This window comes from Haliaeetus leucocephalus, unplaced genomic scaffold, assembly GCF_000737465.1.
Source record: "Haliaeetus leucocephalus isolate CR32 unplaced genomic scaffold, Haliaeetus_leucocephalus-4.0 Scaffold1, whole genome shotgun sequence".
NCBI classification, from domain to species: Eukaryota; Metazoa; Chordata; class Aves; order Accipitriformes; family Accipitridae; genus Haliaeetus; species Haliaeetus leucocephalus.
In genome coordinates this window covers 925,557-941,465 of record NW_010972437.1, presented here as the reverse complement: position 1 = coordinate 941,465, position 15,909 = coordinate 925,557, and the positions used below count along the sequence as shown (strand labels likewise).

At 43.5% G+C, this 15,909-nt stretch overlaps 1 protein-coding gene across 1 annotated transcript; it reads left to right on the top strand.

Moving 5' to 3' along the window:
• Positions 1–1,106: 1,106 nt before the first annotated feature.
• SDPR (serum deprivation response) lies at positions 1,107–9,677 on the top strand. The gene is made up of 2 exons (XM_010564021.1): positions 1,107–1,507; positions 8,886–9,677. The coding sequence occupies exons 1-2, from the start codon at positions 1,112–1,114 to the stop codon at positions 9,675–9,677; spliced, it is 1,188 nt and encodes a 395-aa protein (XP_010562323.1). The 5' UTR covers positions 1,107–1,111.
• Positions 9,678–15,909: the final 6,232 nt, after the last annotated feature.

Sequence of the window (15,909 nt, the reverse complement as noted above, 5' to 3'; positions counted from 1 at the left end):
CAGCTTTGGATCAGACTTGGGAACAGTTATGTATTATTCTAAATAAACAGCTTGGTATTTCTTCATGCCAAGTAGCTCCTTTTGGTGCTTTGCAAAAGCCTGAAAACACTGTCCCTCTGCTACCGCACCCAGTTTATCGCTATTCCCCCAAAACAGCTGTTCTAACCCTACGATTTTTTACCAAAGAGATGCTGGAGAATCCAGTCAGGGCAACCAGAGCGCCCAGCTAATCTCCACATCGTGGGTGGTGAACCCAATCTCCTGGCACTGCTTCCGCCAAGCAAGCACCCCATGCAACACCAGACTGGTTTGGTTTTTCTTTTAATAATGAAAATGAGAATTAGAATAATATGGAATAAAGTAGAATAGAATAATAATCTAAATTATTATTAAAAAGCAGAAGAAGAAAAAGAAGGAGGAGGAGGACGATTTAGATTATTATTTTAAAAAGTCCGGTCTTGCACGGGGTGCTTGCTTGGTGGAAGGAGTGCCAGGAGCTTCGATTCACCACGTATTAATATATCGTAAGTATGTTAATTATGACGACAGTTACTATAGATAATTATATTGATATTATATAAGAATAACTGTACCAATATTATTCTCTCTCGCTACAGCACATTAATACACTAATTGTTACGCTGATGATAGCAGCAATTTAATTTTATTTACTTTCTTCCTATGAGCGTAACTCCTTCAGATTACACGACAGGCTTTAAACTCCAGCCTACACCCACAAACCCTCCCGGACCACTCTTCCCCCCTTTTCCCCAAGCCTTTCTCCAGAGCAGCCGCCGATATTTTTGTTTCCCCCTCCCTCCCTCCTCTCCCACCCCCGACCGCATTCCGCGGTATCTCCTGCCATCTACTGATGCTGCCGGGGAGGCGACTCCTGCATTTCGCCAAGTGTGGGGCGAGAACACCCCCCTTGCCTTTTAAAAAAGGGGGGTGACGGCACCGGGGGCCCGGCCCCGCTCCCGGCCCGCCCCGGGCGGGCCGGGAACGGGGCCGGGAGCGGGGCCGGGCTCTGCCCGAAACCTCCCCGGGGGAGGGCGAAGGCTCAGCCCTTAAGAGCGGCGCCGGCAGCCGCCATCCCCGTCCCGGCGCAGCGATGGGGGAGGCGGCGGGAGGTAGCGCGGTGCCTCCGCTCCCGCCGTCGTCGGAGGCGACGGGGGGGCAGGTGAACGCCCTGACCGTCCTGGCCTTACTGGAGAAACTGGTCTCGATGCTGGAGGCGGTGGAAGGGCAACAGAGGCAGATGGAGCAAAGGCAGCGGGGTTTGGAAGGGGCGGTGAGGGGTATTCAGGGAGACCTGGGGAAACTGTGCCGCAGCCACGGGGCGACGGGGGAAGCGGTGGAGAAGCTGCTGGAGAAGTCGCGGAAGGTGTGCGCCCACACCCGCGCCGTGCGGGAGCGGCTGGAGAGGCAATGCGACCAGGTGCGACGCCTGGAGCAGCATCACGCGCAGCTGCTCCGGCGGGACCGCTTCAAGGTGCTCATCTTCCAGGTGAGAGGCCCACGCGACCACCCCGCGCCCCCCCCCCACCCACCGCGTCCTGCGCCTTCCCCCCGGACACGGGGGGAGAGCCCGTTTCTGCTAACTCCTAGCAAAATCGGGGACGGAGCCGAGCTACCGCCGACTCTCGGCAAACTTGGAAAAAAGGCGCCCTGTTCGCGAACTTCAAGAAGTTAGGAGGAAAACCTTTCAATCTCAGCAGAGGCGGGGAAAGAGCAGGCTTTTTCGCTAACTTAGCAAACTTGGGGAGAGAGCTCTCTCTTATTCTTAGCAAATTTAGGAGAAACGCCCGCTTTTACTCTTAGCAAACTTGGGGAAAGCGCCTGTTTTGCTAGCTCCTAGCGAACCTGGGGAAAGAGCTCTTTTCCGCTAACTCTGGGCAAACCACCCCTTACTTTTTTGCCAACTTTCAGCAGACATGGGGAAAGCACCCTTTTTCTGCTAACTTTTAGCAAACCGTGGGGAAGGAGCCCTCTTTTACTTTTGGCAAACTTGGAGAAAGAGCTGTCTTCTACTAACTCGTAGCAAACCTGAGGAAAAAGACCTTGTTTTGCTAAGTCTCAGCAAACTTGGGGAAAGAGTCACCTTTTACTACCTCTTAGCATATGTGTTTTGTTGTGGTTTGGGGTTTTTTTAAGCAAGCTTGAAGAAAGGGCCCTTTGGTTTTTAGCAAACTCAAGCAAACTTGAGAAAAGAGCCCATTTTGCAACTCTTAGCAGCGCCCCTAAAACCCGCCCTTGCATCTGCCCTCAGAAGCAGGAGAGGGGCAGCGCTGCAGCTCCCTGTCACACTCAGCCTCACGCTTCGCTCCTCAGGCTGTTCTGGCCTCTTCGGGGATGACCTAAAAATTCAGCTAAAAACTCAGCTTCCTGGGAGTCCATCCAGTGATAGCAGCAGTTTGCATATTTTCCCCTTTTTAAGCAATGATCTGGACTGAACACAGTGTGAGCTTTAACTAAACACAGGACGTGACTTTTAAATCTTTTTTAAAAAAAAAAAAAAAGACAGACCTCCACAACACATTGGGAGAAGGAAGGAGAGCCTGCCACAGGTCAGGCACATCACCAGCTCCTCAGGCTAAACTTGTCAGCTGCGTGTTACATCTGTCAGTAGCTAACTCTACTCCTTGGGTTGCTGGGGTTTTTTTCTATTTAAACAAACCCAAAACAACAGAGCAGAAGTTCATTTTAAAAGCTGGCAGGCCTGGTTAGTGCACAGGCGCTTCCCCCAGAAAGGAAGCCCCCACCTCCCTGCTTATTGTTCTCCCAAATTACCATCCAGGCTTGTCAAGCCAGAAGAGGAGGAGCTGTGGCACGTACCGAGTGTGGTGGTTTCCACCCTAGAAAGAATGTGGAAATTATTGCAGGGACTGGGTAAATTAAAAAGACACATGTTCTCTGGACTTCTCCAAGTAATTTAAGATCCATTACTGTAAGTCAAAACTTTGCCATCTCCCAGGCTGCGTTAGCTAAGGACTGGCTCCCACCTCCAGGCTCAGACCTAGACCTTGAATGTTTCCCGTGGAGAGGGTGCACCAGCATGGCCTGTGGGAAGGTAATTTTGTGGCATTTCTGCTAACTGCGAGCATGAGAATTAAGGCCTTGCTACTGCAGCTACAGAATTTTCCTCCAGAGAACCCAAATTTTAGCACTGTAAGGAGACATAGCATGTAGACCAAAGACAAAAGCACAACTGTGTGGGAGCAGTACAGTTGCCTCAGCTAGGGATCCCTGTCACTCCTGCCTAGGGGCAGTGATTTGCAGGCACTGGGTAAAAGTACTGATAAAACTCGGGTTTGAAGGATAAAGCAGTGTCCTGCCAGGGGAGGGCTGGCTTGGCTTGTTTCCCGATACTAAATAGTATTGCAAAGCTAAGGCCTATTTAAACCTCTGAGCCTTTCTTTAATACTGGGTCCTAAAGTGCACAAACCCAAAGTAAACAACACAGGTCTGTGTCCCAGAACAACAGCTAAAGAAAATTCACAGCTGCTCCACCACCCGTCACCAGGGTGGTACCTTTGGACAGGAGGTCTGTTCTTCGTTGCTTTTACAAGGATTTAGCTGACTGTGTTCCCATCTCTCACTGGAAAATATGTTGCCGTGGTGGTGGGGAGATGAACTTAACCAATCCCAAGCTGACGCAGATCAGAACACAAGCCTTAGAAAAGAAACACTGCAGTTAAATTCAGTTAAAAAAAAAAAAAAATTCAGCTGTCAACTGGGAATGGCTCCTGGCAGAGGCCTGTTGCTAAAAGGCAGCGTGGCTGCCTGGAAAACCAAGGTGGCCGGCAGAGCTTCCCGGGATGTGGGAGGGTGGCTGAGGCAGGCAGCGCCCTGGCCCTTCTCCGCTGCATCCTGGGAGGAGCTGGGATTTTCCACTGGGGAAGCGGCTGCACCCAGAGGGATGGCAGGTGCTCACGAGGCGTGCCCATATGCCTGCTGCCAGGCTGGGCAGGCGCCTTACCTGGGTGCCCACCTCCTGGAAATCTCCCCACGGGGTCTCCTTACAAGGTGGAGGTGGGATGACTTGGCAGCCTGCAGGGCCACCGCCTTGCTACGATAGTTGTACAGAGGGAAAAGAGCAGAAGGCTGGCTGGGTTTCTGTCCTGCCCCGAGCAGGAATCCATGCAAAAACAATTACAGGAAGGAGAAGTTGCAGCAATGAAGGCATATTGATGCCAGATTTCTGTAAAAACAAAAGGGAAATCTGGATGTATGACACTTCAGTTGGAGGATTCTTCTTTTCCACTGAAAAAAACCCAATCCCAAACTTCACACAGCACGTTTCCTGTTAGGACCTGCTTTTCCAGCTTAGGAAGACAGCTCGGTATAAAAATAAACATACACATTTGTGATTCAGTTCTGCATTCACCGTATACCTCAAACTCCCTGATATTTGGTGGGAGCACTGAGCATAGCCAAAACACACAACTGAGCTCCAGCTCTGCATTTTATGAAACTGTGCTGCCGCCCGCCAGCATCAGCCTTCCCTCAGCGTACATGCTGAGAATGAACTGTGTTTAGAAAAGTTCAGCTATTTACATATTTTCCATTAAAATGCTCTTAGTTTTCTCTCCCTAGACTGTCTGCATTGTTCCTGGTTTGCATATATTTCTCTAATTGGTGACATATTTTAATGGACCTCCAATTCCAAGCATTTGAGGATGCCGAAGTTATTACAAATGCCACAAGTGACACAGCAATTTAGCAAAACACTGAAGTGACTGTTTTAAAAATCCTTGTTAAGCTTTGGCATTGTTCCCCTCTGTTTTGTTCTCACCACATGACCAGCTTTTTGGTTCTGGTTTGGTGGGGTTTTTCTTTGCTTTTTTAGCTGCAAAAGCAAAATGCAAGATGAAAAAGGCTCATGTTTAATTTTTCAATTAAAAGTCACATTTAACTAGTGAATAGGACAGATAAGTCAAAATTACAGCTTGGGGTCAAGCACACTGATATTCAAGCCCCTTTCAGATGCTGCTTTTGGTAAATGCTCCATCCTGAAATGAATCAAGAGGAGGGCACAGGAAATTAGCCATGTGAGTGTATCTTGTTGTTTGGGTCACTGTAATAATCTTTTGAAAAAGCAACTTCAAACTCAAAAATGAACAAGTGAGGGAAACAGAAGAATTACAAGCCAATAATGCTATTATCTAACTACTAAATTTCCCACTGGAGCCTTGCAGGGAGAATACTCTTGTATTGATGAATGACAAAAATACCTCGCATGGCTCTTAGGACTTAACCCAGCTGTGCTGTGGGAGGTCAGGGGGCCGGTGCAGCCAGCACCCCAGCCTGCACAGGACCTGCAAACCGGCGGCTGGCAATTTCCTCCTCCTTGCCTGCAGTCCCAGCCTGCTGCCTGCCCTCCTCCCTCCCTGTGGTGACATCCAGGGCTGAAGAGCATGTGTTTGTCCAAAGGAAAGTAGGTGGAGCTGTAGCTGTTTTTAGAAGGATTTGTCATCTTTCGACCTATTTTGTGTAGGAAAACAAGTTTTAGACTAGTAATCATTTAGGCATATAACAGCATCTACAAAGTACAGAGGAGCCTGGACTGTCGTAAGCATGACAAAATGCCATCTCCCCTTCCTGAAGGCTATGGCCTCTTAAAACAAACCTAACAAAAATGCAAACCAAAGCACAGTGATTTCCCTTACGCGGCATCAGAGATTCAGCACTCCTGAGTAAATTAACTACCTGTTCACTCAGGCTGTCCCATTTCGTAGTACAGCTTTATGGATGTTATCTGCCTTTCTGGTAGAAGATAGGGATGAGATTATGACCCATAGAAAGTTCCCGAGAATGGCTGATCATAGCCATAGGGAAGGCACTGGTTTTAACTTTGCAAGTATTGCTAGTATTAACAGGAGTTGTTTTACACAGAGAACTTGCACTGTTCTATTCGACTCCCACATGGAAAAATAAATTCAGAGGAGCTAGCTACCTACAGTCAAGCTCATCTGAGAAAATGCAAGCGCTGTTTTTGAACTTGGATGTGGAAAATAAAAACATGTATTGCTTTCTCAGAATTTTGGAGTAGATCAAGAAGAAAAGATCAAAGTTCTACTTTTTTTGGTACGGAAAATAGTTATACAGTTTGTAACAGTTGGCATTTTTCAGTGTATTGTTCTAGTCGTCTTAAATGAAATACCAGACTGCTTGAAAAATGTATCACAACAAAATATAGCTGTCATATAAACTTGTTAGACCAAAAAGTTACCAATAGCCCACTTAAAACATGTTATCAGTAACTGTATTTGAAATAGAAATGTCTGTTCCACCACAGAGCATTCCTACTACACCACCTTTGTATTTCCAAAGCAATTTACTTAATTTATTTTCATTTGCATTTTAATAGTTCCTGTGATCCTAAGGCCTTTTAGAAACATGAGATAGGAAAGCATGTCATTCCCATTTTACAAGCACAGTAATAGATGCCCAGAGGCTGATGTTTTCCAGGGCCATGCAGGAAGCTTAGAGAGAGGTGATTTCTTGGATGCCCGTACTGCCTGATAGCCAAAGACAACCTAGGATCTCCTTTTAATTCAATCATTAGCTCATTATTATGTAGTATATTTTTGATTGGGTTTTTTTTCCTTTATAAATATGGAGAGTTTGACAGTCTCCCTTCTACTCAGTCACAAATTTGATAAAAATTGAAATAAAATCTGTGTCCATATTCTTCTAGAGCCTGCATGCAGTACTTCAGTTTAATGTGAACACTGTAGACACAAAGCTAAACTGACCTTGAGAAGAGTCACACAGGCCCATCTCTGGCTCAGACTGCACTGTGATCAATCTCATATGACACCACTTTCCTAGATTAAATACTTCAAAAGTTACAACCCATCTTTACTCATTAAAATCAGAGTTTTCTGTGCCATTCAGGCACTTACACCTGAATGTTCAGATGTTTAAAACTGTATGCAATTACCTAGGTTTGGAAAGAATGCACAAGACATGTAAATTATGCTTTATACTGAGTTCTCATGCTCTGGGGAATAATTTAACACTGCACCCACTCATGTAATCCACATTTCGTTAACTGCAGTGGAGAGAAAATATAAATATTTGTACTGCAGTTACAGCTGTTTTCACTTAAAGCTGGTGCAGGTTTTCTTTGTTTTGTTATCTTGGTCACTGTTGCTGATAGTTGCAACAACATAATAGGTGTCTGGAGAAGAGCGCTGGCTTCATTACATGTTCCACTGCAGGCTAAGGGCTTGGAAAGCTTGTTCTGTGCCAGTGTATCCAACCGAGGCTGCTGGTCCAGAAAGGTGTGCAGAAACCGTAGAAGTAAAGCACATACGAACTGTCAAACCGCCATCCATTTTTTTGATACTTTTCATTTTTATATCCATGAGGGATATTCATCAACACACTTGAATCACAGCATATATGATTATATGCTGTGTATATATGGTATAAAATGATTCTGCCTGTCCATGTGCATATATTCTTGAGTTCAGAAGTGCTACAAGGTAGTCAGAACTATTTTGTTTTTAAAAACAACCATGTACAACGTCTTTGTACAGACTCAACAGCAAATTTAACCCAAGACACTATTCTCTCCAGTGATCAACAACTGTATGCTCAGTCCTGAAATAATGAGCATGAACTTTGAAGTGTATGTGGCCTCTTTTTCCCCTTAATTGTACACTCCAGCCCTGCCAGGGACAGATCTGAGACTATTACAACCATTTCACTCAGCACTTACTGCTTTTCGTATCTAAAGACAAATGGGGCTGGGGGAATCCCTCCAATCCATATGACTAAATGATATCGCATGCACTCTGTCCGAAAGTGATAAAAAATGTAATGAATAGAGACTATGCAGATCTAAGGCATAACAATTCTGAAAGGAAAAGGGAATGTGCAAGGAGCCTCGTTTTCTTTGCATGGGCAGATGCCTGCAAAACCTACCGCAGAACAGAGCGTTCATTGTGCTGCCTTTGAACTGCTCGGGGTTGCAGAGCTGCTGTGCTCAGTAGTCACAGAGGTCCTTCGTTACGAATTGCAGCTTCTACCCTTGTTCAGCCTGGTTTGTTTTCAGATACCTTCTTTCCTTCCATGCCCTTTCTTGGTTTTGTTTCTAAAAAGCAATCATTTTCCTCTTAGCTAGAAGTGACTACTAGTGTTTTCTGTGTGGTAAAATGTCTGTTTATTTTTGCATACCCTAAACTTTTTTTTTTACTTTTCAAGGAGTTGTCCTGTCCATATTTTTAATATTTATCAATTCACCAACCAAATTTACCAACTTTTTTTCTGTAAATAGCTGTAAAATAGCACATACTCATGGACTGCATGGCTTCTCAGTATCAACAATCCCTTTTTAACAGTAACATACATTTTTCTGAAACACGGTGAAAGTGCTAACTGCATTTGCCACCTAAAATACCTCTCAGATGCAACCAACATCTCTGCAGAGATATTCCCAGTCTTTGGCTAGAGAAACTGAAAGCTCTGGGGTGTTACGTGACTTCTGTAGGTCTACACAGGGGTCTGTAGTACAACCTCCTTAGCCACCATACCATCCCTTCTCCCCAGGGATAGGCATACAACTTTAGAGCTAAACTCGTATTAAAAAGTATCTAATTTAAATGACAAAGAACGGGATTTCCATTCTGTATACATTCCAAGTCACTCTGAAAGAGAAATCTTACAGCTGACAGCTCATTAGCCTTAAACTTTACCAGATAATGGTTCAGTGGGCTTTGAGTGGCTTGTTACTAGTTAAATATACTGAAACAACAAGAAACATTCAGCTTTCTTCATCTCATCATGGGGCGGGGGGATAGTAATGGTTCAGGGTTGTGCTTTATTAAATTTGCATCCTGTGAACTATGAAACTCAAATATTGTCAATTCTTTCAGGAGGAAAATGAGATCCCTGCCAGTGTTTTTGCAAAAGAGCCTATTCCCAGCATTACAGAAGGAAAAGAGGAATCTGTGGATGAGAACAAAACACTGGAAGAAACCTTGCACACAGTGGAGTTGGGTTCAGATGATGAAATGTTTCACGAAGATGATGATGTGGATGACAGTGCAGAGGAGAAAACAGAAGAATCAAGAGCTGAGAAAATCAAAAGATCCAGCCTCAAGAAGGTAGACAGCCTCAAGAAAGCATTTTCCCGCCAAAACATCGAGAAGAAGATGAACAAGATCAGCACAAAGATTGTCTCACCCGAACGGAGAGAAAAGATCAAGAAATCGCTTACTGTACATCATCAGAAATCCTCTTCTTCAAAGAGTCCAGCTTTCAAAGTATCTCCCCTCACGTTCAATGTGAAGAAAGTCCGTGAAGGAGAAAGCCCTGCTGAAGCTGAGGACAGGCCAACAGAAACCACAAGCAACGACCAAGCTGAGAATGAGGATGAAATGTCATTCGCCGACATGCACTCAGATATGACACCTACCACCTCGCTGACCGAGGAAGGCAAAGCAGTAGCCGATTCTCTAGAGAAGGAAGCCAGAATGGAAGGGAACGCCATGAACAACAACATTGAGCTGTCCATTGTTGAAGATGATGAGGAGTATGGAATGCCTCTAGAAGTTTCTAGCCAGAAACTGTATGATGAAAGGAACAACCCAGTCGGCAGGGAAATGGAACAATCTGATGAAGAAACAGCCCAAGCAGCTGTCCTGCAGATAGACCAAACAGCATAATCAACCCGAGCCTTCCTTTGCCTTCCAGATACTCATGGTTTTACTTAGGCGAATAACTGGTTTCTGCTACACAGGCAGTAGTAGCGATTCAATTTCTTCCATCCTTTTCTCTGCAGTGGTAATTTATTGCATCGTGTTAGAATGCAGAGTGAACAAGGTCAATGACACAGGCTGCAATATGCTCCGTTTTAGGCCGAGTCATTGGTGTTTGTTAATTTAGAGATGCTGTCAGCTGGCAGAAGAGACTAGCAGGAAAAAAGTATGTCGAGTAGAAGCAAGCTGGTCAGCTGGCTTTCTTATAGTTAGGTAAGAGGAATGCATGGAGAGTAGTCAAAAACCAAACGTTTCTGTTCTGTTTTCTTCTCTCAGTATTTCACAGCACTGTGGGTAGTTTTGTATGTAAATGTAGAAGTACCAATGAGAACATTTGATTTCAGTTTCCTTGCTATGCTACGTGAATGCCAACAGCCTCGGTAACTGTGCATACACGTATAGTTTGTTTGGGGCTTTGCTCCATAACGCTGTAAGACTAAAAGAGCAGAGTACTTAGAGGGCGACGCTGAAAAGTTGGTTCCATCCATTTTAGTGGGGGAAAGATTTTTGCCAGTAGTCTCTCGCTATTTACTTAGAAGAAATTACTGTACTTAGGTGGAAATGAAAAGATGTTTTTCAATCTACCGGAGTTATGGAGGTACATTAGTGACAAGCATGAAGGTGTGATCAGTTACTGTACCTTTAAGGGATCAGAAATTGAAAAGAAAAAAAATAGAAGGAATTTGATAGAAACATGGAGATAGTCTGAAGAAAGTATGACATATAAAAAAAGCAAAAATAAAACCCTACAATATTAAATCTATACTCCCAGCTTAAAGAATATATACTCAGATAACACTAATTAATTCTTAGTCTTTATAGCAATATACTATCAAACTTTGCACTTGCACAACTTTGTATCTCAGAGTATTTTGAAAATAGCATAATTTATCTTTTTACAAATTATTTCGTTTATAGAGCTATATCTACACAGAAAAGTTAGATAATTACAGGGATGTAAGGACAATTTTTTCAAAAAGGTGAAATACTCTTTTTGGCAGGTCTAAAGGGAACAACGTGTTATGGATTGAACTTCATGGCAGGGATGAGTTTACGTAAGGATGAGTCTGCAGAGCCACAGGATTTGATTCTCTGCTAGTAACTTTCATCAAAGCCACCTACCTCCTTTCAAAATTACAAGTCTGTAATTTTTCAAAATTAATTGAAAAGGAGAGGTTACAGGGTAGTTTGTTCACTATGAATGTTCATTCCTGTCATTTAACAAAGGTAAGGGGGAAAGGGAAGCACAATACCCACAACAGTTACCTTACATCCTTGTTTGTTTATGCAGTGGGTTATTTTTATTTTTTATATATATATAAAATTCTACTGATACTTAACATTGCACTAAAAGGTTGCTTCCTTCAACTTGTATTTAGAATCACAAATTACAGGGGAAATAAAAACTACAGGAAAAATAGCATTATGAAATGATTAACAGGTATTACTCCACAGGGGAAACATCTGCAACCAGTAAATCGCACTGGAAGTTAGTTGATAAGAGCTTAGTGTAGGCATGTACTATTAAGAGTTAAGCTCTTAAGTGTACGGTATCATATAGGAGATACTCTTTGTAAGAAAAATCATGGCATAACTTGTGCAGCTATATTTTTATTTTGTATTAACTACAATCGATTTCAATCATTTTTACTTGTAACTAACTACAAATATGACAAATAAAAGCATAACATAAAACACAACCATGTCAGTCTTTGGGAGAAGCAGTCTGAGAAGTTGGCAAAGATGAAATTTAAAGGTCAAGCATTTATTACTTCAATTGATGTACCCATTGTACCTATACCATTTTCTTTCTCATCCTCAGCTGTTATTTAGCAATGCAAACACCATTGCTTTGCCTTCCAGACACTCACCAGATCTCTAGCCCATCTGTATGTAGTCAGGCCCTTTCCAAAATCTGCTAGCTTCATCTGCATTTTTTATTGGACTGCAGCATACTTCTAATACTTTAAATAGTCCTGAAAGCATATTTATATTGAAGTGTATATTCTGTTTATGCACACAGATAAACTCATGTCTTTTGGAGTGCCACATAGTCTTTAGCAGGCTTAATTTTACTGACAGACCAAAGAATGCATGTTTAACCTTTATGTAACAGCTGTCAGCTTCCCGCAGCCACCAAGCGCTAACCAGGAACCCCAGCATCATGTTTACATTTCGCTTTCAGATATGCCTGGTTTGTTTGTCCTCCTAAGCTTTAATTCAAACAATACCCCTGGTCACGCTTTATCCAGTTTTAGAGATGCTGAAATGAATCCCATGCACAGTGTTTTAAGAGCATTACAATGCTATCCAGTAAAACCATTGGAAATGCAGATACTGAGCATCTGGGAGAATCAATTCAAATACCCACTTCAGAATAAACTACACACACAGCCATCAGTTGCAGGACTAGAATTAAACGTTTGCTCCATCACGATCGCACATTTACAAGGACAAGCGGGCCTGTAATCCTTACAAACATAAGAAAGCATGCTTTGCAAGAGAGAAAAATGTTTACTCAACTCATGAATGTCTGCTTTTGTGCCATCTTATAGACCAGAGGAAGAAGCAATCTCATGATCCCGAGATGTCCCCCAAGCCGTTTCTTTTCCTCTCCTTCCATTTTCGAATCCTGACTAAAAACATTAGTCCTGACTAAAAACATTAGTCTGCAAGACCTACTGGTTCAGGGAGGAGACAGGCTGCAGCACCAGCAGCACTGTATTCTTTCAAGTATCTGAAGTATGTGCCTGGATCTTGTCAGGCTGGCAGATGTCAAGCATATGCACCAGTATTCCATGATTGTGCTGACAGGTTTGTCTACAGAATTGCGTTTTTAAAAAACTGCTTGTTTACCCTTCTTGACACAATAACATGGGTACAGCACCTGCCTGTGAGCTCCACTTGTACCTTTACTCCTTGGAAGACCTGACTTGTTAACTGCTGCACCGATTCAGAGTTTGACCTCTACTGAAACTGGTGGGAGCTTTGCACAAAGAAAGAGGGTGTGATAAAGTCCTTGTGGTATAAATATTTAAACTAGCAGCACCGAGTGGCTGCTGATACTTCCATTTTCAATGCCCGAAAACCAGCTGACATTTCTGTCCACTTTTAGGGGAAAGGGCAAAGAGCATCCTGTTGACCCCCTTGTGCTAATCCATGAGCCATCTCCTCTGTGAAAAGGCACAGATATGGGCTTTCTGGACCATTTCACTGTCAAATAAGAGTGCAGTGAAAGCCCTCACACAGACCAGACTGAAGCATGTTTGATGATTAAAGAGACAGAAGAAAGGGAAGAAGATCAGAAGGTAAAATATACCTGTATGCCCTTTACACCGATGCAGTGAAAACCATTTGTTGTTACAGGCTGTAATGCCAGTTATGCAACTGATGATTGATAGTCACGCAGTTAAAGAGGTAAACTCAGAAGAACTAGTGAAGTAATGGCAATTTGTTAGAGGACAAACTGTTCCCCAAAGGGCCAGTCCAACCCTAAAAGTCAGTGAAAAGCCTTCAGCTGGCTCAAAGGACTCTGAGCAGTACAATGTTTTTGGACCACATGTACAGCTCCTGTGACCATCAGTAAGAGCTGTGTGCATAGATGCAGGATATGAGACCTGTGTATCTCCCTAATCCAATCTGCTTAGCTCATCAGTGGAATAAAAAGTTTTACTGCCATCAGCACTGCAGATGCAACAGTGTGGCAGAAAGAAAGGCTATAGCCTGCTTTGCAGGGTGCATTGTGAGCAAAATTTCAAGCTAAGTTCTGACTGCAAGGTCTTTGCTGTCAGTAACTGCATACTATGGAGCTAGAGTAGCTCCAGCTCCTGAAAACAAAGTCAAGTACACAGGTAGAAAAGTTTTACTGTGACCCACTAAGACACACATACTCACTGTGGGTGTCAAGAGGAAGGTGTCAGGTAGTCTTCCTGCATGCCAAGAAAAAGATTCACCACTAGAGCAAAGCAAGCATGCAGCTGTTTGGCCCCAGTCCTGCTTAGGGTTTTGCCTAGGCAACTAAACAACTACCAGAGCAGCCCGGAGGGTGCTGACTCAGCACGTAAGTATCCACCACTCTGACTCATGGCCCTTGCTTTCCCAAATAAATGGAAAAAGGCTGATAGCCACTTTCCACCACTTTAAACTATCCGTTGCCAGGGTTTTGTTTCAGGATCTGCATTTGAACCAGCATCAACCCTAGGCTGAGTCTAACTGCATGCATAAAGAAAATTTTAATCAGCATACTTGCAGCTGTTGGTGGTGGGTGATCTTTCCTGCCCTCCTTTTGATCAAAATGCCTTTTTTCCCCTTCCTCTCACTCCACCAAGTTATTTGCGGGAGTCTGAAGTGCACACTAATTCAAATAAGGAACTCCCTCTAACTGCATGTTGAGAACTGATAATCAATGTCATCTTTAATTTTTCTTACATGGTTATCCCCTTTAATGGAGTGTGCTGCAGTAACTGAGAATAAATCTGCTTTGGGTTAAGCTAGAGATTGTTATTTATTTTTCCTTCAGATCAGAGATTAATATTGCTGTATGACCATTGGCACTAACCTCTTTTTCCATAGCAACACTAAAGAGAACATAAACTATGAGTCATAATTTCTCTCTGGAGGACTTTTTTGTAATTATGATCATTCCACAGTTCCTAAAATACGTTAGCTGATATATAGCTCTGGTATAACAGCTTTGATTTTCCTTCGTTTGAACATGCAGGCAGAAAGAAGAGACTTCCATTATTTTCTCTTTCCCAGGCTGAGCTAAAGACTACACGAAGTACCATGCATTAGTTATTCATTATAACCGTGTGGCCCCTAAAAACTCCACAGCAATGTTTTCCTTATAAAGGTGGAACAGGTTTCCTCACTTTCAATAACCTTAAATGATACTGACCTTCTAAAAGAAAACTGGTGTCCTTCCCAACATGGTTAGTAAACTGGGGTCTGACAGCTGGAATTGATCCAAACTGAAAACTGTATTATACTCAGTGGCAGCAAGGTTGCACACCAGCATTGCTCCTCTGCAAGTCAACAGCTTTAGACTCTCCAGCGTTTCCTCTCCCACAGAGCACAGCTGCAATATACAGCCCAAATTCAGCAATAATCATGATTCTCTTTACTCCCTTCAGTGAAAACCTGGCCTTGCAACAACTTGACCATACAGCTCCTTGGAATGTCTCAACAGATGATCATACTAGGTCATCACAAGAGATTTTAAGATTTTGTCTGTGTGTGTGGTAGTCTCCTATGTTTCCCTTACAACACAGTCTGCTGCATGCTGGTGTGAAGCATTCACAAAACCTATAGTGCCTGTTGCAGAAGAATTAGGAAAACAATTAGCAAACCCAAGGACACACACATTCACTTAACAGTCATAATCCAAAATGGAGAGACAGAACAAGCTTGCATCTCTCAGTGTGATCCCCAACAGCTAAACCAAACCCAGACTGCACCAACACAAAGGGTATGTGGTTTGCTCTTGCCTTGCCAGTATGAAGCAGTGCACACAGGCTCAGGCTTGTGCAGGCAGGTGAGGAAAGACCTAAACGCCAACTAACATAGTATCAATCACTCTACAGACTTGTGTACTCCTCCCTGAAGGTTTGCAGAAAAAAGCCCAAACCTTCAAATTCCTGAACACAAGGAGCAGAAGGTCACTGTAACGCCCTATGCCATTAACTCCAGTGAGGAGAGTCTGGCTCTGTCTTCTTTACTCCCGCCCATCGGGCTTAGGCTGTGTAGAAGCATGGGTGATGTGAACTGTGCTAGATACTGAAAATGTGCAAGACAGTGTTAGGAACAAATAGCACACAGGGGATATCTATACTGCACGCCATGTACACATACCTCATTTAGATCAAGTACCAGGCACAGCCTAACTACAGAAACACAACGCTCCATTCAAGCAAATTTATCTTATTTCTCAGCTACTTAGCTCCTGATGTCCTACACTATTCATTTAAAGCAAGCTTCAGCATCTTTTCAGTACGCTGCCAACTACAGTTATATATGCCTTTATATTACTTGTTCCTTCTGACATGCCTGTAGGCAAATGAGCCCCATGAGGGTGACAACATGAGCTGCATTAACCAGCCGCCCGGTCCCTGAATCATTACAACTCAACACAGCACTGTAA

Excerpts from the sequence above, each read along its gene's own strand:
- SDPR (XM_010564021.1), top strand. The coding sequence starts at position 1,112 with ATGGGGGAGGCGGCGGGAGGTAGCGCGGTGCCTCCGCTCCCGCCGTCG. Across the intron at positions 1,508-8,885 it reads TCAAGGTGCTCATCTTCCAG|GAGGAAAATGAGATCCCTGC; the intron begins GTGAGAGGCCCA and ends CAATTCTTTCAG.